The 24,741-nt window shown below is 34.4% G+C and overlaps 1 protein-coding gene and 1 long non-coding RNA gene across 37 annotated transcripts in view; one reads left to right on the plus strand and one right to left on the minus strand.

Annotated features, from left to right (window-relative positions):
• Nucleotides 1-24,741, minus strand: part of TUT4 (terminal uridylyl transferase 4) — a 199,669-nt gene that overhangs the window by 15,023 nt on the left and 159,905 nt on the right. For all 36 annotated transcript variants that reach the window (XR_014299950.1, XR_014299951.1, XR_014299952.1 and 33 more), the window contains 12 exons: nt 22,730-23,430; nt 20,640-20,790; nt 14,900-14,986; nt 12,884-12,987; nt 10,165-10,222; nt 9,959-10,062; nt 9,556-9,645; nt 7,680-7,793; nt 2,938-3,015; nt 2,618-2,795; nt 2,253-2,300; nt 2,084-2,166 (listed from right to left, as the gene is read on the minus strand). Coding sequence is in view for 29 of the 36 variants with exons in the window: in XM_082688377.1 (XP_082544503.1) it covers nt 2,084-2,166; nt 2,253-2,300; nt 2,618-2,795; nt 2,938-3,015; nt 7,680-7,793; nt 9,556-9,645; nt 9,959-10,062; nt 10,165-10,222; nt 12,884-12,987; nt 14,900-14,986; nt 20,640-20,790; nt 22,730-23,430 (1,796 nt within the window). In the remaining 7 variants the exon portion in view is untranslated. The remainder of the gene's footprint in view (nt 1-2,083; nt 2,167-2,252; nt 2,301-2,617; nt 2,796-2,937; nt 3,016-7,679; nt 7,794-9,555; nt 9,646-9,958; nt 10,063-10,164; nt 10,223-12,883; nt 12,988-14,899; nt 14,987-20,639; nt 20,791-22,729; nt 23,431-24,741) is intronic.
• LOC309843156 lies at nt 15,282-19,205 on the plus strand. The gene is made up of 2 exons (XR_014299975.1): nt 15,282-17,538; nt 17,600-19,205. It is a non-coding gene; the product is annotated as an uncharacterized lncRNA (long non-coding RNA).

Raw genomic sequence — 24,741 nt, forward strand, 5'->3', positions numbered from 1 at the left:
GTCCATCAAAGGAGAACAGTTAACCTAGTATATAAACAAGCCACAGAATACTATTTGACTTTTAAAACAGAAAAAAAAGTGTGTCCAAAAAATGGTTAGCAGACTTACAGGCCCCTTCAGATAGGCCTCAAACTGATGTTTGGCTCTTACACCAAATGATACTCAAGACCAAAGACTGACATCTACTCGGACTACTTATACTGAGTTATTAAGATTTACTAAAATTCTGGATTGCCTGGGTGGCTCAGTCGTTAAAAGCCTCTGCCTTCAGTGGCGCCTGGGTGGCTCAGATGATTAAGCCTCTGCCTTCGGCTCATGGGCTCACATCATGATCGGGGGTCCTGGGATCAAGCCCTGCATTCATCGGGTTCTCTGCTCAGCAGGGAGCCTGCTTTCCCACCCCACCCCCACCCCCCACCCTGCCTGCCTCTTTGCTTACTTGTGATCTCTCTTTCTGTCAAATAAATAAATAAAGTCTTTAAAAAAGCCTCTGCCTTCAGCTCAGGTCATGATCCCAGACTCCTGGGATCAAGCCCCAAATCAGGCTCCCTGCTCAGCAGGGAACCTGCTTCTCCTTCTCCCACTCCCCACCACCTTGTGTTCGCTCTCTCACTGTCAAATAAATAAATAAATAAATAAATAATTTTTTTAAATAAGTTACTAAAATTTTGTATTCATAGACTAAAATTAACACATTTTCAGTTTACTAAGAATTCTAATAGTCTACTAAAAATTCTCACAACACGAAACTGCTAGGTTCCTATAGAACATATGCATATATACACACTAATAGCTGGTATTACCACAATTTTCAGGTAAAATGCTTTATCAGTGCATCATCAAATTTGTTTTGATTTGACTGTACTCTCTTCATTTATTGTTTTTTTAATTCGTTAGTAAAATCATTGTTGGATTTTCATTTTGTTTGACATTTTATTCTTACACAACCTCTCTTTCAAATTTTACTATTATTTTCTTTCTCTCCATTATAGTTATTACCACCCCCTCCCAAGAGGCAGGGCAATAAAAAAATGTCAAGAATCAGTGCTGCAAGGGGAAAAAGCTATAGATATTTCTGCTTTTCTTACCCTACATCCCAAAGAAAGAGTGCATAAACTGTACTGAACAAAATCAAGGATATTTGTTATACAATAGTAGAGACACAGTTTCTCTCTTGAGATTGCTTCTCTTTGAAGTTTCTTTCTCTATAAAACTTAGACCTCCTCCCACTAGAAAGCAAGCAAAAAACAGAGTGAGACCAAGAGCAATAGGAAACATTATGCCACCCAGTTCAGGCAAAAAGAATCCTCTCAGTTCCATGCCATCAAATTCAGTTACCAGGGCTACACCAAAATTAGAGCAGAAGTCTTAGCAAGTAAAAAAGTATTTCTTTGGTGTTGTCCTCTCTGTTTATATTTTCATAAAAATTTCCAGAGATGGAAGAAGGGCAGTGGGCAGCACCTCAAATTCAAAATTTAAGGATATTGACTCTTGACTATCTGCCTTCATTCATTCAATAAATGCTTATTTAGTACATTCAATGTACCTTTTTTTTTTTTTTTTTAAGATTTTATTTATTTATTTGACAGACAGAGATCACAAGTAGGCAGAGAGACAGGCAGAGAGAGAGGAAGGGAAGAAGGCTCCCCGCCAAACAGAGAGCCCAATGCGGGGCTCGATCCCAGGACCCTGGGATCATGACCTTGCCAAATGAAACTCCGGCTTTGTTTCGTTTTGTTTTTCAGGGAGGCTTTAACCCACTGAGCCACCCAGGCAACCCTCAATGTACCATTTTAATAGGTACTGGAGATAAGACGGTGAAGAGACATAATAGACCATTGTCCTCAGGGATCTGTAATCTAATGGCAGAAGAAAGAATTAAACAAATAGATATACAAAATTTAGCAAATAGATAACTCATTATGAACTATGATAAATACAATAAAAAAAAATACAGGGAGTGTATAATCATCTCTTTCCCCTATTTCTAACACCAACTTGGAAATAGGATAAAGCTTACTGTACCACCAAAAAGGCAGTTCTTTAAGAAAAAAGATTCAGAATCCAAATTATGTAAACTTACAGCTTCTCTGCCAATGAGTGGATAAAAGGGGGTACCAAAAAGCTTCCTTCCATTGATAAATGCCTTCATGATAAAATTGGTCACTATTGAAAAAAGAAGAAAGAATAAAGATGCAGACCTTAATGTGTAAAAACTTTAAAAACAGGGGATTTCTAAACTTAAAACTTACTTTTTCTAGAAACTCCAGCACCAAGGTTATGATTCAAGTCAAAAGGATCTAGAAAAGAAATGTTAATTTTTTAATTAAGAATTCTGTTCGCTGTAACATAAAATATCCATACGAGCCATACCAAGAGAGTAATACTTTATAACTCAGACCATTCAAGTCACCAAATTATTCTTCTAAAGTTGTAGATTTTAAAAAGACAGAAATTAGGATAGGGGGAATAATAAAAGGACAGAAACATAAAAATCAAGAGGAAGAATCTTCCAAATTCTAATGTGTTTTCAGTTTTCCCTTCTATCTCCTTGCCAAATGAAACTCCAGCTTTCTGTTTCGTTTTGTTTTTCAGTTAATGTCAGCTAAATGATTACCTTCAATTGCAATGCATTTGGATGTCCACTGCTTCTCAAAAGTTGTCAACAGCTTTTTCTGCCGAATGCTAATTACATATTCCTTGAAATCAAACTCTTCAGTATAGAAGCGAAGCAGTCCCAACCAAAGCTCTCCTAATGTTTCTGTGTTCTTTCCAAGTGAAGGTAAACGCTTTTTCTACAGGTAAGAAAACAGAGGGAGAGAAATATCTATACCCATGCAAAATATGGATTCCAAATATAAGTAAAATTATTAAATTACGCAAATCCCAATACATATCAGTGAGCATTCTATAACATAAAGACTATGAAAAAATTACCAGTTCTTCTGTTTTATCAAAGAAAAATGCATTCCATCCATCAACCATTCTCTGTGGAATCTGTTTTCCATCAAAGATCTGTAAAAATAATTTTATTATTAGATTTCAAGTCCTCTAATCCAAATGTCTAAGTATCCTCATATCATTTTAGAATGTACCTATAAGAGATATTGAGATATTTCTTTCCAAAAGGAACATGTCAGGATGGTATAATTTGATGCCAAGTTATTAATAAGTGATGTGTATCTGGAAAATCAAAGGTAGGAAAGGATACCCTAAGAGCTTGAGACTCTCCAAATGACACATTTGATGTTATCTATTTGGCCTGTCAAAACACATCCAGCCCAAGACTAATGAAGTAAAATGGAAAAAAAAAAAAAAAGCAAGCCACATTTATTTTTATTTATTGTGTTTTAAGATTTTCTTTACTTATTTATTTGAGAGAGAATTAAGAGTGAGAGAGAGAGAACATGAGAGGGGAGAGGGACAGAGGGAGAAGGAGACTCTCGGCTGAGCAGGTAGCCCGATGCGGGACTCAATCCCAGGACTCCATGATTATGACCTGAGCCAAAGGCAGTTGCTTAGTCAACTGAGCCACCGAGGTGTCCCAAAGACCACATTTTCATCAAAGGATCATAGATATAGAAATACATAATATCTACTGATTTGTACACCAAAAAGAAATCAATGGAACTGCTTGTTTTGGGGAAAGGCTCCAGTACTTTTAATCAGTTATCTCTATTAGATGATGCTGAAAGGCCCTGGGTATTGATTTCTTTAAAGAGAAAATCAGACAGCTTTTCCTGACATCTTGATAAAAACTATAAAATCTTCATGATTATGAATAATAATCCACTGTCGTGAGGAAAGGGAGGGGGAATAATGCTCCTTTACTAGAAGAAAAGTATCTCTTTAAGATGAGTTCTTTAAAAAGTAAAAAGCTACAACACGTTCACAGTCAGCAGACCTCATTTCTAGTCTTAGTCCTGCCTGGTAGTGATTCTAAAGACCATCACCCTCCTAAACCCTTCACTGTTATCCCAATGAAAATGACAGATTATAGAGTAATTAGGTCAGTTGTTTTCAAATTTCATTTTTCTTTTAAGCTGTAGAATCTTTTCCTAAAATGGAACCTTTCTGGAAGCTTAAAGTAGATAAAAGCAAAGGTACTTTAACAGAACTTAAGTGGAGAAAATATACCCAATTTTTTCCTTATCTCACTTCTCACACATACTCTAATGAGCCCCTAGAGCTTACCAGAAAATACTTTCAAACCATCAGATAAGGTGGCCCACATCACCCCTTCCATTTTAGATGGCACAGTGATTTACAAAATTAACATGTCTGGCCCCTCTAATTTCACCCTCAAGTTTAAGTTCTTTATACAGCCATGCTCTGGAAGCACGTTTACAAAAAGGTGAAGTTTCCAGAAACTTAAGCTAAGAAGTTGTCTTTTTTTTTTTTTAAAAGAGAGCAAGCGAGCGAGTGAGCATGTGAGTGCCCGCAAAGGAGGAGGGAGGGGGCAGAAGGACAGAGGCAAAGAGACTCTCAAGCAGACTCCCAATGGAACCCAACTCACTGCTCTATCTCACAACCCTAAGATCATGATCTGAGCCCAAATCAAGAGTTAGACACTTAACTGACCCACCCAGACGCCCCAGCTGCTTTTATATTTATGTGTAACATAAATACAGTTACCACTTATCTACCATAAATTCTGACACTTCATAAAACAAACAAGGGAGAGGGTGCAATTAGATATTGATACCTACAACAAATCTGCCCTGAAAAAAGAAATGAAGGTATTAAAGAACCCAAAGTGTAATATTTTACCATTATAGAATATTTTACCCTTATTGATGCTATTATAAGTATTACATGGGAATAATATAAGCTACATTGTTAGACCTTGATTCTTTTTAATATAATTCTTATTTTGACTAGAATCTATGATCCAAACCCAACTATGCTGGCTGGTAACACAGTGAAGGGGACGCTGTAGGCCTTGAAAGGTATTTAAAGACTGATTCGCCTATTTTTTTTAATGAGCTCTCATATTTCACTTTCTAACTTTCCACTGTTTCAGCCCTTAGAAGGATTACTGCTACTCCCCTTTCTCTTACATACACACACACACAATTTCTCTTTCCATTTCTATCTCTCCACACCAATCATGCTTTACTCGAGTTTTGAGTTCTACTCAGTCCTCCCTAAAACCTCATGAACAATCATATTTGTACAAGGAGTGGCCCTGAATGTTTTCCATATTTACTTTCATATTTAATTGTAATACTTTAGTATCTGCTGCTATATTTAAACTGCAATACTTAAATTTTTTAGTTGTAAAATACACAAAACAAAAATGATTATGATGGTAAATTTTACAAGTGTTCAGTTCAGTGACATTAAGTACACTCATATTGTTGAGCACCATCATCACCATCCATTCACAGAATTCTTTTCATCTTGCAAAAACGAAACTGAACTATTAAACAATAATTCCCCTTTCCCCCCTCTCCTAGGCCCCAAAAACCACAATTCCACTTTCCATTTCTATGAGTCTGACTACCCTATATAAGTGAAATCATACAATATTTAGTCTTTAGTGACTGGTTTACTTCACTTATCACTTAGCATACTGCTCTCAAGATTCATCCATTCAGTTGTAATTTTTAAGCTAATATAAGCTAAGAAAACATAGAAGTTCATAGTATCAAGTGCTTAATCCTCTTTTAGAATTTTTACATGAAAATTTATTTTTACTTATGATTTTCTAGAATACAGCAAAATCATTCTGCTTAGGAAAGCTCCTTTTGACCTAAAGAACTCTGTATTATTAACCATGAAAAATACACTTAGCAGAGTCTTACTTATACCCAGTCACTTCAAGTCTAGGTTCAATTATAAACGGAGTCAAAGATCAACAGCTTCATTAAACATATCCTTACCCTTAAAAGTTGATCGATGTCAATGACCAATACTTAAATGATGCCAGAGCAAGACAATGGGGTCCCATATGACAAGCAAAAAAGGCCAGAAGCAAAAATCCATATATCATCAGTTCATATGTATCACAAAGCCCCCCACAATCAGAGCTCATTATGATGGAAAACATTCCATGGACTGTCTCTCATTTCATCAAGCACTGTTAAGCAGATAATGGAAGAGTTCTTGAAGTTGGCTACCGCAGTCCTGCCTTCATTTTTCCAATAATAATATTAATACAGCTGCTAATGACAGTAGTAGTAATAATAATGATGATGATAAAGCAAGCATCATTTATGAACACCTACTTTAGCACCTACTATAATTCAAGGACATTTGATTTCTCTGTTCCTTAGATCACTAGTGAACAATACTATTATTACATTATTTCAAACTCAAACTAGTGGCAGGCATCTTAGTGAAGGCCACAATGTCAGAATTAGGAATCAGACCACGTAAGCTCTAGCTCTAAAATCATGCCCGCTCTTTGCATTATATAGTACTGTCTGAATGGCTCCTCATTCATGGACAATATAATCACCCACAGAAAAACCACCCTGAAAACAAAATTTGTGTGCTACTTTAGTTAATCATAGTTTTCTGTCAAAGTCATAACAAATCATAGTAAATGGCTGCTATGATATTCCTATATAATAATGCGTTTAAGACACCCAAATTTAAAGCCTTAACAAGTTAGACTAATACAGAGAATGACCTTGGCCTTGCCAGGCCTCATTAATTCATTTTAAATTTTAAATATCCTACTATATACAACCTTGTTAAAAACCACATCACTCAACACAGATTTAGCAACTTAAAATTTTCTGCCAGGAAAGGATATTTGAAATTTTTGTTTCTTCTCCACTGTTAATTTAAAATAAGAAATAAATGCTGCTATAAGTACATGGCATTCATTAGAACTTTTTAAAACTTACTAAGGCCATCTAACATCCACCGTATGGCTTGCTTATTTTGTGATTTTCTTCTCTGCTGTGACCACTGGTTTGTGTAAAGTCAGAATATATGATGTGTCAAACAATTCCAATGTTTCTCTCTTACCTCAAAATAATCACCTTTCTAAGAACTTAGAACTGGATTCTCCCTAATACTTGCAAATACACTTTGTGCCAAGAATGAGGAGGAACAGATGGGATGATTAAGAACCCCTTTAAACCTATTTTACACAGTATAAATTGGCTACAAAAAGGGAATCCATGAGTCACCAAATTTGAATGAATAGTAGTATAATGTTTCTTCTGATGTACATTCTTATGCTTAATGAAATAAACATGACCTTACAGAGATGAGGAAGAATTTCCTTGGGTTTTCTCTCAACCAAAATTCACAAAGTTAACCAAAGTATACACATGAATATACCAAAGTTCCTTGGCAGGCAGGAGCAGGGAGAATACTATGGAGAGAAGAAACTTTATATTTGCATCTGAAAGACTATAATGCATGAATTCATGGATGGCTATAAGACTTTCATAATCATTTGCAGCATTCTAAGACTATGAAGTACAAACAAGCTATAAAAGATACTTACTTGTTTTGTTTATCTAAAACTTTGGGTAATCTATATTCTTCCATAATAAATTTTTCAAAAAGATTCATTATGTGATTCATTAAGGGAAGAAGAAAACTTGGGATGTCCATGCTAGAAAAATCCTTCATGACCTCATAAACTGATCAAGATCTACTGTGTTTAGATTAATGTTTTCACAAGAAACTCTTTTACAGTTTTCTTAAACACCTACCTCTTGTAGAACTGGGATAACAGGTGGTTTTCTCTGCTGCAGAAAGTACAGCACCATAAGGATATAAGCATATGAAGATAAACTTCCCCTGGAAGCATCTCCAATGTCACATCGCTGAAGAAACAAAACAGTGATTGAAAATATAACTTCAGAATCTTATTTATGCAGAAGTACTGACTACTCTGAGATACTATCTTTTTAACCCATCAAACTATCAAATATCCAAAAGTTAAATAACAAACTATTATGAAGATGGGTAAACAGGCACTCTCATACATTACAGAAGACTGTATAAATTAGCATAAAATCTATGAGTAATTTGATAATATCAGAATTACAAAAGTATATCTCACTTAAACTAGCAATTCTGAGAATTTATCCTGCAAACACACCAAACACCAAAAAATATGTGAAATAACTAAACAAGTTTTTTTAAGCATAACCCTGCTTCAACAACAAAAAGTCAGAAACAACTTAAGACTCCTCAATAAAGTACAGGTTCTAAACAACTGAAGACTATTTATACAACTGAATAGGGTGTAGCCATTAAAAATGAACAAGAAAGGGAAAAAAAAGAACAAGGAAGCTCTAGTGTACTAACAGGAAGTACTTATTAGTATCTATTATTAGTATCTCACTGATATAATCACTGATACTAATCAGTGAGATACTAATTAGTATCAAGAGATACTCACTTATTAGTATCTCACTGATCATCACTATCTATGATCAGTGAGAAAAGCAAAGTACAAAATACTCTTCTTAGTATATTTATACCTGTTATAAAAAGGTGATAGGAAATTTTTGTATTTGCTTATACTGGTGTATTTTGGGGAGGATACAAACAAACTTTTAACACCAGCTGAGTCACTGGTTGGCTAGGAGACAGGTGTGAAAGGGAGATCTTCCACCAAAAATCCCTTTAGACCTTTTGAATTCTGAACCACATGAATAAGTTGACTATTCCAAACAAAATTTTTAATTAAAAATAAACCCTAAAAGAATCCTCAGAGGCTTCCCCTGAGTAAGACTTTAGCTGATATATAAAAGGGGGAAGAATGATTTCTCTGACATGAAAGACTTAAGTTTCAAAACCACAACACCACTGAAGTACAGAACCATTATGCTAAAGTTATTCTGTGAGGCAAATCTAGAAAACTAGCCATATCAAATATAATTTGAGGATGTGACTAAATGCCACTCTTTTCTAAGATGACCTCTGTTGACAAAGACATGTATAGGAAATATCTAAACAAGTACTGTCTCCCTGTTGTAAAAGAGTGGATTTAGCAAAATGAAAATGCAACCAATCACTTGGCTACTAGGAGCCTTCCGCCAACACATTAAAAAAATTAACTATTTATTGAGCAGCTCCCATAAAGCAGGTACACTAAACTGGGGACACGGGCCTCCATCTTCATTGAGTTTACACACTTAGCTAAAAAAAGAAAACAGAATTCAGTATTATAAGTGTTATAATAGGAGAAAAACAAGAGTTCATTGGGATTTTTTTGTTTTCTTGGACAGAAAAATTTATGACTAAACCGAAATCTCAGATGTCTTAACCCAGAGATTCTTAAGTAGCATCATATGCCAATTCTCATACCTGGGGCTGAAAATCTTTACTGCATTGAGAAATTTTACTACTGAGAATCTACTAAAGTGTTACACATGGGAATAAAGCACACACAGGAAAAAAACTAAGACATTACTCTAGTAAGTATAAACTTAAATCATTTACTACTGAGTGCTTCCTTTAAAAAGCTCAGATAAACAAAACTGAGAAGATATTTTTCACAAGTCTGTCACCAGTATATTTCATTTTAACTATCATGAGTACTATAACAAAGGAGATCATTAACTAGTTCATAAATACCTTTGCAAACACTTTCATAGTATATCCCAAGTACTGTACTCTAGGATCAATAGCTGCATAAGTAGCTAGCATTCTTGTGTTATGTTGAGCCTGAAAAAAATTACATAGCTGAAAACATTTCAAATGTATTAAACTTATCTATCAGATAAAAAGACATAATATACTCCAAATATAATATATAACTGTAAAACTTAAAATACCTGTAAATGAGTCAAAAACTAATCTTCAATCTGAAGGAAATTATCAAGATGATTCTTAAAAATATTTTTGTCTTATAATGCTATTTAAAACTTTTAAACATAAATGTATAGTCAGCGATCTGTGAACTTTTTTTTTTTAACCTATAAACTTTTAAAATGACAAGTGTAAACATACCTAGGTCTATACAGAAAGAGAAACTTACCAATGTATTATATAAACTGATATCACCTTCTAAACCACTTCGTCTATGTTCAAATTTTACTATAGGCACTTTGGCAGTAGTTATAGGCAAAATGTTTCTTAAACCTGATTTAAAACAAACAAATACAGAAACTTCATTAGGTTAAATAATTTTCATAAATCTAAAAAATATTTTGTTGCTTTAAAGCTGTAACTTCAGATTCATACCTGGATGTCTCTTAAGAATTTTTGCCAAATTTTCAATTATTTCTTTACAGTTTAATTTCTAAAAAACAAAAGAAACAAATAATAAAGTTTGTCTAATTCAATTTGGCCTTATGCAAATTCACTTTAATCAGGCATTTAATACTAGCATTGAAAATCTCCAGGTATAAGCTACTCAAAGTATATGGTTTAGAGACCTGCAGTAAGGCTACCATCTGGAAACGATGGAAATGCAGAATCTCAGGCCCCACCCTAAACTACCGAATTATAATTTACATTTTAACAAGATTCCCAGGTAACTGACATTCACATTAAAGTGTGAAAAGCACAAAGACAGGAGAAAAATGTTTGCAAATACGTGAATACATAACTAGAGATGGATCTGGTGAAGGCAAAACAGTAATAGTGTTTAAGAACATGGGTTCTTTAAAAAAAAAAACAAAAAAGAACATGGGTTCCGAATTTAAACAAACCTGGATTCAGTCTTCAACTAATTATTATTAATTAGCTGTGCGACTTTGACCAGATCCTTAACCCCTTGGAGCCTCATATTACTAGTCTATAAAATCAAATAATTATAAATTCCTGCCCTATCAAGTAGTTGGAAGGATTACATGAAACATATATGTAAAGCATTCAGCAGCATGCTTGACACAAAATAAGCACTTCAAATCTGTGAGCTATTTATTTGTCATCATGTTGATGAGGAAAAGTAATCCAATTACCAGCACCTACTTCTTCAAGAAAATTCTTACCTCTGCAAATTTAAATATATAGATTTCTTAAAAAATCAGAGACAGCAGAGTTGATATGGTAACAATAACCACAATACAAGGAGTAGGAAAGATAATGGCATTATAAATTAACTGGATTAAGCTGAAGAGTATATACATCAGTGCCCACACTTACTACTAAAATCACATTTGCATATCCCAAACATGCTCTTTTTGGTACTGGAGAGCAGTAATCATTGCAGCTTAACCTTGCAGCTTAACCTGAAGATTTCAAGGGAATCTACAATTGCTAATTAAAATAATAAAATTTATTATGCAAGGATACAACTTGTGCTAAATTACAAGTTTTAACTATGTCTCATCTGGAAGAGAATGTATTCTTTTTCATTGCTTCAACTTTTCAGTGTGAATGGCAAAGATGATATATAACAGACATACCCTTAGTGATCAGAAATCTGATTATTACATTTTTATATAGAAGGTATCTAAACCCTAACCTCCATCCCTGGGTAAAATAATTTCCTATTCCTTCAATTCTTGCTCTTCAAAATGGAGAGGGGCGCCTCTTTCCAGTAGATGGCACTGAGCAGAAGTTAGTTAAGAAGAACTAAAATACTTATATTTCCATTTTTTCTTTTTTTTTTTTTTTTTGATAAAACGTTAATACCAGAAATAATTTCGTAGGGCCAGAAATAAGGATCTACAGACATCAGTACTCTGCCATCTTTACTCTGGTTCTAACAATTTAAAAGCCACCTTTTGAAAAAATTTTCAGAAACGCATAGGTACACTACTCTGCTGAATTCTTTTATGGTATAATAGAGGCTATACTGACACCACTACAGATGCCAGAAGCTTGGCCACACCCCAATCTTGCAAGCAGTCCCTGATTTTGAGACATAAATTCCAACAGATATGTTGGTAAAGGAAGGAGCAACTATAGGGATCCCCTCCTTTCTAGTTGCTGCTAGGAAGGCCTGGGATAGTTCCCTATGCAATTAGTCCCTTTCTTTACTGGAGCTTGGACAATCTTGTTTCCACTGTTGATGGTACATGAAAAAAGAAAGCATAAGTACCCACTCTCACTGCTGAAGACTGCTCTGGGGGAAGGTCTGCTCCTGGCATCTCACAGTGAAACTCCAAAAGTAGAGGTTAGATTCTACTGTACTATTAGTACTATATTTCAGCTACATTATGGGTTAAATAAATTACAGAGAAGCAGTGAGATACAATGGAAAGAGCATGAACTGTGGAGTCAGACAGACCTGGGTACGAATCCCGGCTCCAACATTTACTAGCTGTGTGAACTTGGGCAAGTCAGTTTATTTCTCAAAGCCTCAGTTTCCTCATCTGTAAAATGGGGGAAATTATCTACCTCGAAGGTGGTTTTAAGAATGAAATGAGGCCTCAGTAAATGTTAGTTCCCCTCCCCACCCAAAATGAGTTTCTAAAAGCTATCCTAGAACACAACATTTGTTAACATTGCTTTACAGAAAAAAATGTGTTCTAAGTGCCCCCAAATTACAATTAACTTGTACAACACAACCCATTTATAAATTAGATGTCCACTTTTATTTTCTAGTGATACAAAGATATCACCTAATGGAAGAGATATGAAAAGACAGAGGAAATGAGATCTGTAGCACCAGCTGCACATTGGTTCCAATGAAAAAAACTACAACTCTATGGTGTATTAATTTTTTCCAAAAATTCAATACAAAGCACTTTTAACTTTCAGTGACATGGTTTTTGTGATATAAAATTACTGAATTTTAAGTAAATTTATTTACTTAGACATCTGAATGTCTTCTAAAATGAAAATGCTAAATGCTTTTACATTTCAAATACTATTATTGCTAATATATTTATACAAAGAATGACACCATACTTTTATCAATACTACATACATAATTTTCAAATACACTCGCATAAAATACATTCTGCAAGAAAATAAACTTCTACATCTCTTTCCAAACACTAACTCTTACCTCTGCATTTTCATGGCCTTCCAGGGTCATACAGATATCCAGATCACTATCACGAAATCCAAATCCATTCTTAGAAGAGCCAAATAAGCACAATCTTGCCTTTTCTAAGTAAAGAAAAACAAAAGTAAAAAGTTTTACAATTAGCAGGAAAGAGGAGTCTTCTATTACCCACTAACGGACTAACACAAGATGATCTTAACTACTTTTATGGCTTAAATACCTTCCATTGCCAGATATACTGAGAAATTCCCAAAATATTCAACTAAAGCCCAGATCTCTTGCCTAAGTTCCCACAACCCTGGTTTCCAACTGCTTTTTCCACTTTTCTACAAACATCATAAAATTAACAAGTCAAAACTAAGCCTTAAGCTTTTTACCTCAAATTTACTATTGCTCTTATAATCCCCATTCTCAGCAAATAGTATCTTTATCTACTCAACTGTTCACGGCACCCCCCTCTCAGCTTCTACATCCAAACGGTCACCAAGTCCATTAATTTCTTTCAACTTAACTATCTCATAAATCCATCTACTTTTCTTCATTCTCCACATCACTACTAAGAGTGAAGTTCAGTATTTGGAGATTTATCTTTTGGAAATGAACGAGTTTTTTTCAGGCACAATTCCAATAGTTTTACAAATATCACCTTAATACATAGACTTAATTCTCCCAAAGTGAATGATTAATCCATTTGATATAAATTATGATAGGGTTATCTTTTCATATTTAGTGTCATTCAATAACAGGTAGCACTTCAAGCAAGCTGTCACTTAACTGGATTGGATTTCTCTTGCTATTAATTCTTTAGATTATATACTTAGGTAAGAAATTCTGCATTTTCGAAACCTAATTCTCCAATTCATTTCTGATGTCCAACTTGAAATTTCAAAAGGCAACTGAGAGACATAAAAGAAGCTATGTTCATCAGCAAATAAAAATGTGCATGAGTTTAATATAACAGACTTAGATTTGGTCAGTACTTTACATACTAACAAATATAATGGAATATGGAATCCTATAGGATATAACATATTATCTTTTATAAGTACAAATTCATTCTGATGTATAAATCAACTCTTTATCCTTTTCTAAAATATTTGGCCACATAACCCTTGATTCTTCACCTCTGTACCCCAAGTCTACTTCTATTTTGCTATCTCAATTAAATACTATCACCCAACTACTGAGGTAACAATCTTGAAATGATCCTTGACTCCTTTTTTTCTCCCATATTTACCATGTAAAACATCAGCAAATACTACTGACTCTACTTTCAAAATATGTTCTATTTCTAACCACTTCTAATCGACTCTTCCAGAACACTATATGTCTCATCCGAACTTATGCACAGCCTCCTAAATTGTTCCCCTTGCTTCTATTCTTAAGGACCTATACTTCATTCCCTCAGATCATATCACTTAAGTGTTAAAACCTTCCAGAAGCTTCTTATTAGATACTCAAAATTTAAAACCCTTCTACCAATACCTCTAAGGGCTAATGATTCAATCTCCAGGCTACCTCTCAGACCTCATCTTTCTGTTACAATCTACCTCACACATTCCACTGCAGCCACATTGAGGTCCTGTGTGGACTTCAAACATGACGAACATAATTCAATCTTGGGGTATCTGTACTTGCTGTTCTTACTCTCTGGAATGTTCTCTCCTTGGATATTCATATAACTTGCTCCCTCACATTATTCATGGCTCTCTTCAAATGTCACTTTATCAGAAAGAACAGTATAGAAAACTTCCCCATCACTATCCTTTTAACTCCTACATTTTAATAGCATTTATTATTTCCTGATACTGTATTATATACCTATTTGTTAGCTAACTATCTGTCTACCCTTCTTAATATAAGCTTTCCAAAAGCAGTTTTCACCTTTTGTATTGGTACTGTATTCCCAGCGCCTAGAATAGTACCTAAAACATAACATTCAATGAACACTTTAAATAGAACTCAGACTAGGTGGCTATAATAATAAAAGCAATCAATTTTTAACATATGACATACCATCATATTCTTTTTGAATAAACTTTTCCAAGCCAATTAAAATTTGCTCCCTGTTGTGTTGTTCAGAAAAGGGTGGTGATAACTCATCTAAGTTAAAAAAAAGAAAAAGGAAAAAGGAAAAAGAAAAGTAAGGAAAATGGAATCTGAAAAGGTCTTCAATTTTTTACCCTCAACTCTTTACTTAAAATTTCATTATTTATTAACTTCTCTGACTTTAAAATCATAAATGTTACTGGGGAAGGAAGGGGCAGGGGACAGCAGAAAAATAATTTTTATAGGTTTATGTATTATTTCACACATATTCATTTTCCCTATGAAATACCTACAAAATATATTTACCTCTATAAATTCTTTAATATTGTTTTCTTCAGAAGTTCTGCTCTCTTCACATATGCCTGCGTTTCCTCCCTTTAAGTCTATACTCAATATTGTTATGTAAAGCACCTGACCCATTCAAGCCCCAGTTTCCTCAAACTGTACAGTGTCACAAACTGTACCCAAATGAGACAACAAACTTAACCGATAAATGTTGTATGTGTTCTGAATGCTCCACATGTCAAGATTCATATCTTCCATCCACAGCCTTCAAATGACTTAAGTGAATTTTCTTATTCCCTAAAGCACTTGCCAGTTTATAGTAGCCATTCAATTTTCTAGTTATTTCCTTTATATTCATATTATTTTTCCAAATAAGACAACATAGTCTCAAGAATAGTCTTTTTTTTTTTTTTTTAAATCTCTTCCTCCAGACTCACCCCCAAGAGTTAATACAGTAAGGGGAACAAAGCAGTAATTTACTGTAACGAATTAAACTAATATTCAGCTTTTGAAAAACAAATGTAGCATCTGGGATTGCAAGTTGAATACAGGTATACTTCATACCTCATTTTACTGCACTTCACTTTCTTGCCCCAGATACTGTGTTTTTTTCACAAATGGAATTTTTGTGGCAACCCTGCACTGAGCAAGTTTGATAAGCACCTTTTCTCCAACCAGCATTTGCTTACCTTATGTCTGTGTCACATTCCAGTAATTCTCGTATTTCAAACTTTTCACTATTACTGTACTTGTTATGGTGATATGTAATCAGTGACCTTTATGATACTACTATAACTATTCTGGAGTGTCACAAACTGTACCCAAATGAGACAACAAACTTAACCGATAAATGTTGTATGTGTTTTGAATGCTCCACTGACTGGCCATTCTCCCCATCTCTCTCCCTCTCCTCAGACCTCTCTATTCTGAGACACAACAATATCAAAATTAGGCCAATTAATAACCTTACAATGGCCCCTATACTATTCAAGTGGGAAAAAAATATATCATGTCTCTCACTTTATATCCAAAGCTAGAAATAATTAAGCTTAGGGAGGAAAGCATATCAAAAGTCAAGATAGGCTGAAAGCTAGGCCTCTTTCACCAAACAGCCAAGTTGTGAAAGCAAAAGAAAAGTTCTTAAAGGAAATTAAAAACGTTACTCCAGTGAACACCAGCAAGAGGGACACCTGGGTGGCTCAGTCAAACATCTACCTTAGCTTCAGGTCACGATCTCAAGGTCCTGGGATCAAGCCCCGCACTGAGATCCCTTCTCGGGGGAGCCTGCTTCTCCCTCTCCCTCTGCAACTTCCCCTGCTTGTGCTTTCTCTCTCTCTCTCTCTCAAATAAATAAATAACTTTAAGAAAAAAAAAAATGAACATGAAACAGCCTTACTGCTCATATGGAGAAAGTGTGAGTGGTCTAAATAGAAGATCAAACTAGCCACAATACTCGCTTAAGCCAAAGTCTAATTCAGAGCAAGGCCCTAACTTTCTTCAATTCTATGAAGGCTGAGAGAGGTGAGGAAGCTACAGAAGAAAAAGTTTGCAGCTAGCAGAAATGGGCTCATAAGGTTTAAGAAAAAAAGCCACTTGCATATCATAAAAGTCCAATGTGAAGCAGCAAGTGACAGAATAGATCTAGTTGAGATATTAATGAAGGTGGCCACGCTAAACAACAGATCTTCAATGTAGACAAAACACCCTTACACTGGAAGATACCATCTAGGACTTCCATAGCTAGACAGGAAGAATCAACGCCTGTCTTCAAAGCTTCAAATGGCAAGCTAACACCCTCTTGTTAAGGGTTAATGTACCTGGAATCTTTAAGCCAAAGCCAATGCTCATTTACCACACTGAAAATCCTAGAACCACTAGGAATTATACTTAATCTACTATGCCTGTGTTTTATAAATGAACAAAGTCAGGATGACAGCACAACTGTCTGCAACATGGTTTACTGAATATTTCAAGCCCAATGCTGAGACCTATTGCAGAAAAAAAGATTCAACATTACTGTTCATTGACATTGCACCTGGGCACTCAAGAGCTCTGGCAGAGATCTACATTAACATTAGGGTTGTTTTCATGCCTGCTAACCCAACATCTATTTATTCCACAGTTCATGCATCAAGGAGTCATTTCAACTTTCATGTCCTATTAAGAAATCCATTTGTGAGATTATAGCTATCTCTTATGTATCTGTGTAAAGTAAACAGAAAATCTTTTGGAAGAGGAGTCACCATTCTAGATACCATTAAGAATATCTATGATTCATGGGAAGAAGTCAAAATAGTAACATGAACAGGGGGAGTTTAGAAGTTGATTCCAATCCTCATGATGACTGTGAGGGGTTCGAGACTTCAGAAGGGGGGAGTTTAGAAGTTGATTCCAACCCTCATGATGACTGTGAGGGGTTCGAGACTTCAGAAGAGGAAGTAACTGCAGATGTGGTGCAGAGCCGGATAATTAGAATAAGAAATGGAGCCTGGAGACGTGACTGAATTATTGCAATCTCATGAGACGAATTGAATGGATAAGGAGCTGTTTTTAATGGATAAGCAAAGAAAGTGGTTTCTTGAGATAGACTCTATTCCTGAAGATACCATGAAGACTGTTGAAATGACAACAAAGAATTTAGAATATTACATCAACTTAGTTGATAAAGTTGATAAACATAGTTGCTAAAACTGACTCCAATTTTGAAAGAACTTCTGTGAACAAAATAGCTACCTAACAGCATCACATGCTACAGAAACCATTCATGACAGAAGAATCAATGTGGCAAACTTGTTATCTTATTTAAAGAAACTGCCACAGCCACCCTGGTCAGTCAACAGTCACCAATACTGAGGCAAGACCCTCTAGAAACAAAAAGATTACAATTCACTCAAAGCTCAGATGATAGTTAACATTTTTTAGCAATAAGGTATTTTTTAATTAAAGTAATTGTTTTTCTTTAGACATAATGCTATTACACATACACACTTACCAGATGTCAGTATAATGTAAACATAACTTTTATGTGCACTAGGAAACAAGTTCATTTGACTCACTTTATTGCAACACTCATTTTATTGCGGTGGTCTGGAACCTAACCCACAGTATCTCCGAGGTACACCTATAGCTGAATTACAGGTGTATATTTTTTTTATTTAAGTGGTGAAAGTATTCTGTATGATACTATAATGGTAATAAATAACACAACGCACTTGTCAAAATTCACAAAACTGTGCACCACAAAGTCAACTTTACAGTATGCAAATTTAAAAAATCATCTAGGAGGTTGGGGAAATCTCAGGATAGAATGCAGGCTATACCAAAATAATCTACATGTGTAAGACAACTTCACTCAAGGGAGTGAGGGAAAAGGTACTAGCCTAAATAACTTTTTGAAAATGAGTGGAGATTGTTAAGACTAAGGGCAAAAGGAATACACACTAAGTACTGTACTCTGATAAAGTTATTTCCCATACGGGTATTAGATAACAGTTCTGATAATGTTATACAACTGTATTTAAGTGGAACAATTAAATAAAAAAGCAGATGATGACAGCCACGTTTCTCATTGTAGGGAATGGGAAATTTAAAGCAGAAGAGTCTTGAATGAGCTATATGGTAATGTATTCAAGTTGGAGCCATCAGCACAAAATCATGTTTAACTTAATGTAAGATGGTCACATAACAGAAATTTTTATAGATACGAACATATACTAAGTATATACATATAATTTTCTGAGAGCCTAAAAGCAACAACACCCAATAACAGCAAGCACCCTAGCTTCTGGATCCTGGTTTCTAATTCCATTCTCTAATAAAAGGAAACAGGGCTCTTTGGATATATATCTAATTCTAGGACTGGGGTGGAAAATATACATGATGAGCCTGGAGCATCTTGTAGTGCCAGAAAGTAAGGAAGGGCTTTGAAAAAAAAAAAAAAAAAGAACAAATAAACAACCAAAAAAACCAAAAACAAAACAAAACAAAAACCCCACACACTGATGGGGGTATATTAAAGGTCCCGGGTACCAAATAAAAGAGCTAAATGTGAAACAATATGAACAACATTGTAGTATTAAGATCATAACCCAAAGTATAAAATATCCATGAATTCATAAAGATATAAAAATGAATGAATGAATACAAATAAATGTAATGTCTTATATCTTAATAAAGCTGCTGGGAGAAAAAAATGTGCCACAATTCAGCTATTCAACTCCCAGGTATTACCCAAAAGAACTTAAAGGATGTATCTTTTACCCAGACCCACACACAAATGTACAAAGCAAATTTATTTGTAACAACCGAAAGTCAGAAACAAATCAGCAGGTGAATGGTAAACAAATTGTGGCACATCCATATAACGAAACACAGCTCAGCAATAAAAATGAATGAAACATTTACACACATCACAACATGGATGAATCTCAAAATAATTACGCTAAACAAAAGAAGCCAGGATCCCACCACAGAAAAGAGTATATTCTATGTGATTCTATTCATATAGAACTTTAGAAAATACAAACTAATTTATAGTAACTAAAAAAGGGTAAGTGGTTGCCTGGCAAAAGGCTGGGAAAGGAAAAGGTAGGGGAAAGATATTGTGATGGGGAACCAAATGCTACGACATCAGAAGATTTATCTTATCTGGGACACAGCAAATAATTTAAAAAAAAAAAAAAAGTTTGCTGAGTGAAGGTTTATCCCAGGTAACCATGAATGTTTGTTGAATAAAGGTATGTAAGGCTCTTCCCAAAATATTATAGCCTTATCTCCCTCTATTACCTTTCTTTTATTCTACCAAATCCAAGGCAATACTTCTCCCAAAGAAATTATACACCCTATAATTTTGTGCATGATCTCCCAAATCTATAAAAGATCCACTCCAGTTAAAACTAATTGAGTTTGTACTGCATTTTGTTTACCACTACTATAGCATATAATATATTCTGCTTCCAATTACAGCAATTTTCATAATATTATATATCCGTCTAGAGCAGAACTGCGGAAGAGCATTGCAATGATGGAAATGTTCTTCTAGACTGTCTAATTCAGCAGCCACGTTTAACTACTAGCCACATGTAACTACTCAGTACTTGAGATGTGGCTAGTAAAAACGAGGAAATTAGTTTTTATTTCAATTAAATTTAAATAATGGCTACCATATTAGACAGCACAGATCCAGAGTCTAAGCTCTTTAAAAGCAACACATAATACGGACTCTGTATTCCCATTAGCATGTACCACAGTGCTGTGCATTTAGTCAGTGTCTGTTGCTGGGTCTCTAAATTATCAAGAAAAACAAACAAACGACCAAAAAGCCTCTACCAAAACATGTAAGCAAACTGTATTTAAATAAGAAAATAAATATTTAAAACCACGGAAAGAATCTACTCAGAAAAGCTCTAGTAGAAAGACTTACCAAAACATCTTTTACATACTAAATCAAGTATTTCCCGAAATCGATTTGTCATTGGTGGTAGAGGTTTTAGATCAATTTTCCTGAAATCCTCTGGGCAATCATTTTTTGAATGGCCATCTTTTTTGCAGATGCTGCATACTATCGTTGGTGGCTATACAAAGGTAAAAAAATAATCTAATAATCTAATAAACTATTGAGGAACTTCATCATCACTTAGAAAGCAGGTCCAAAAAGACTCTTTTATGTAAATCAATTCTGATAACCTGTACTTCCAGGAGGTTTAAAAAAAAACAAGAGAGTATTAATTAAATGCAGTGTTAAATGTAAAAACCATACTTTAAGTCAACCACTTTAACTCTTCTTCCTACTAAAATGATATTATCAAGATCAGATTTACCCAGAGATGTACGATACAGAAAATACTAGAAGATGCAATAGTATGGGTTAATGCAAACATTTCGGTCAGCTCCCAAGATGAATATGTGCATTAATTTAACCCTCTGAGATCTTTAACATAACAAAGTAGATTATAAAGAAATTTCAAGTGGCACCTTTCATTGCACTCCAAACAGTATCTATCTTCGTAGTCAATCAACTATAAAACCCTCACCTGGCTAGTTGGTTCAATTTATTACATTAGAAAGATACTCAAGAAACCAAACTGTAGGGCTGAACTCAAAAAATAACTTCACTTCATAAAAGGAGTAACTTTTACGCAACAGCCATAAAGTTAATTGCAAACCACCATTTAAAATGTATTCCAGGACTACCAGCCAGGTAGTTAAAACAGTAATGCATCCCAACTAGCTGAGCAAAACATATGGTGAAGGAAGAGCATTATTCTTTTCTTTATTGTAAAGTGCCTAAATCCCAGAGAGCCTCATCCTCCAGGATTACCATGAACATTTACCTAGCCATGAACTCTGATGCAAATTATATACAGAAACCTCTACTTGTTGGAATGCTGTGCTATGATCTAATTACCAATGCCACAGGAATTTTATTAGCTTTTCAAAACTTTTTAAAATGACATATTTAAATTCCAGAAAAGGAACTTCCAGAGGGAAAAAATATAGAGAACAAAAAATGTAAACTGCAGTTATAGAATTGAGGCTTTTCTAAAAACCTGCCATTTAATTCATTCAATTCATTCTTTCAACAATCCACACGTCCTAAATACTGCAACCTAAAAAAAAAAAATGCAATAGATATATCCTTACAAAGAATGAAGAAACACAGTTTAGTAATTAGGTTAAAAATTTTAAAGCTTGTCAATAACTAGTTATTGATAAAAACAATAAAACTGGATAACTTTCTAGGTTTTCAAAAAAATATTCTACTTGGTTTACACATGATCTATATAATCTTTCATCTTGGGTGCTGATATATCAATTATGTATACTATATTTGAAGCTATGTGACTTAGTTATAACTTTCTTTCATTAACAAAGTAGTTGCTGCTTCTATTCTGTTACTGAGGTATTTTGATTTCCACAATTTATCAAGTTAAAGTTCAGATTATCGCACTTTAAAAGTAGGAAAGTTAAGACTTCATTAATTTATAAAGGATATGCCAACACCCAAAGAAAAGCTCAATGGCAGAGACAGAATCTGGACTCTTCATATTTTTGGTTCCTGATCTTAGTTTCTGCTCATCTATCTTTATTAAATTTATATTCACTCACCCCATGTCAAAAAAACAAACAAAACTTTAAAGTAAAATACTATTAGAATTTACAAACCTTATATTCTTCTTTGTGGAAGAAAAAATAAGCATAAATAAAATTTTAAAATACATGCGGCCTCTGACAAACTGATTTTCACAAAATATTTGATGAATCCTTTTATATGAGAACGTGAAATAAACCAACTAGTAATAAGAATTTTGAAACCTTTTGGGGTTTTATATACATTCCTTAAAGACAACTACAGGGAAAAATGTAAAAAGGAAAAGTGAAAATATACACCAAAATATAACAGCCTACCATCACGGAGCTATTTTTACATTTCTGAATCTAAAAACTACAAATACAGTTGTTAAAAAAAAAAACCCACAAAATCTTACAAATTGTTTACAAACTGTATCCTACCTTGCCAGAGGTTAAAATAAACTTATCAAACACATAATATAATTCCTGGGTGGGGTGGTTATCATCATCATTAAGGTTAGAAGCATCTTCTGTAGCTTTGCAGTTGCAAGAGGTAGCAGATGTGTCAGTGCTCACAATGAGATGTGAACTCTCGGTTTCTGTATTTGACCTGCAGTCTGTACCAACAGATTCATCTGGGTCAGGGGATTTATAATCAACACAATTATACTGGCTGAGTTCCTTTTTTAAACAAGTTTCTGAAGGTGCTAAATCATCTTGTTTCTTATTTGATTTTGGCTCTAATTCACTGCCTTCACTGGTAGAAAGACAGGAAGATTCCTGTCCAAGTTCAGCCAAATCTAGTTCATTTACCAACAAACTGTTATCTTCAGTAATACATCTCTGCGATGTACATTCCATTTCATCATATTTATCAGGTTGACCTCTTTCTGCATTTATTTTTTCTGTGCTTTCTCCAAGTAGAATGCAACAACTGGATGCCAAATTGTCAGACTTCACTGGTTTCTTATTGCTTATTTTCACCTTCTCTTTTTTCATGGAATCCACTGTAGATTTATTTCCACCCTTCCTCTGAGGACAGGCGAAATAGCGATAAGCTGCCCTGAATCTCTCCACAACATATTCATAAACAAGCTGGCTGTTTAAGCTCCGTGCAACATTCCTCTTGACTGAAAATGGATCTAGTAAGAAAGGAAATGGTCAGTTGCTAAGTATCTACTAACAAACTACAATTCCAAGCTTACTCAAACAGATTTGAACTGCTATACTATCAGCAGAGTACAATTTCCCAAACCTTTCCTAACCTAAAGTCTAAGTGGGAGTTCCTGTAAAATGAGTATGGGAAATACAAACAGCAAACATCTTTTCCTTTGTTTCTGTCATAAAATAAAAATGCTAAGGGGAAAAGAGAAAAGAATAATAACAAGGGTAATTAATGAGAGGTTGGCCAAGGACACCAGCTCAGTAATTTAAAAATTTCAATGATAAAACTGGTAAAGGCAGACTGTTATGCCTTCCTAGGCTGTCATTAGATGAACTTTTTCAAGCCTCCTCCAGGACCCATTCATAATTTTTATCTCGTCACAATATTCTTTAGCTACATTCTCCTTGCAATTTAAAGAAAAAAATATAATCTAAAATTTTCAAAGCTTCAAGTTAAAAAATGTGATTTTTATATTTAATTTCAGTGAAATCAGAAAATTAAAGGGAGAAATAAGGAAAAATAAAAAAGCAGGAAAAAAGAGATCTAAGAAAGTAAAATTTGGGGTGCCTGGGTGGCTCAGTGGGTTAAGCCTCTGCCTTCCACTCAGGTCATGATCTGAGGGTCCTGGGATCAAGCCCCACATCAACGCATGTGGCTTTCTGCTCAGCGGGGAGCCTGCTTCCCCCTCTCTCTCTCTCTCTGCTCTCTGCCTACTTGTGATTTGTTACATAAATAAATCCTTTAAAAAAAAAAGAAAATTAAACCAAAATTTAAATTTGGTCCAGTCTAAAATGGGTATGCTGAAAAGGTTTATAACAACTACATCCTCATTATTAAGAAAATATAAAAGACCTCGAAAATGCTTAGCAGTTTTTGGATTTTATAAGCTTTAAATACAAAAATTTAATATAATATATATAATAATATAATAATATAAATAAATACAAAAAAACAAATGACACCCAAAAGATACACATTTTCTCCACTACTGAAGATCACCAAGTAAAAGAATTAACAGGCAGGCTTCAGATTGTTAATGTTTGGGTATCTGTTACTTTTTGCTGTTATCTAAGTCTACAGGATGTTACCTAAACCCAAATATTTTCGCTCTCCTTCTAGAAGAGGAAAAAGAAAAAGACGAGAAGACCAATTATGACAGCTACAAGCTTTAGAGCTCATTTATTTACTATATGTAAGTGTATAAGATTTAAGTACATTTTTGAGTGTATAAGAGTATCTGTGGGTTCTACAGAAGGCCAACAGAGGACAGGGAACAGAAGAATATAAA

This window comes from Mustela nivalis (assembly GCF_964662115.1).
Source record: "Mustela nivalis genome assembly, chromosome: 10".
Classification (NCBI taxonomy): Eukaryota; Metazoa; Chordata; class Mammalia; order Carnivora; family Mustelidae; genus Mustela; species Mustela nivalis.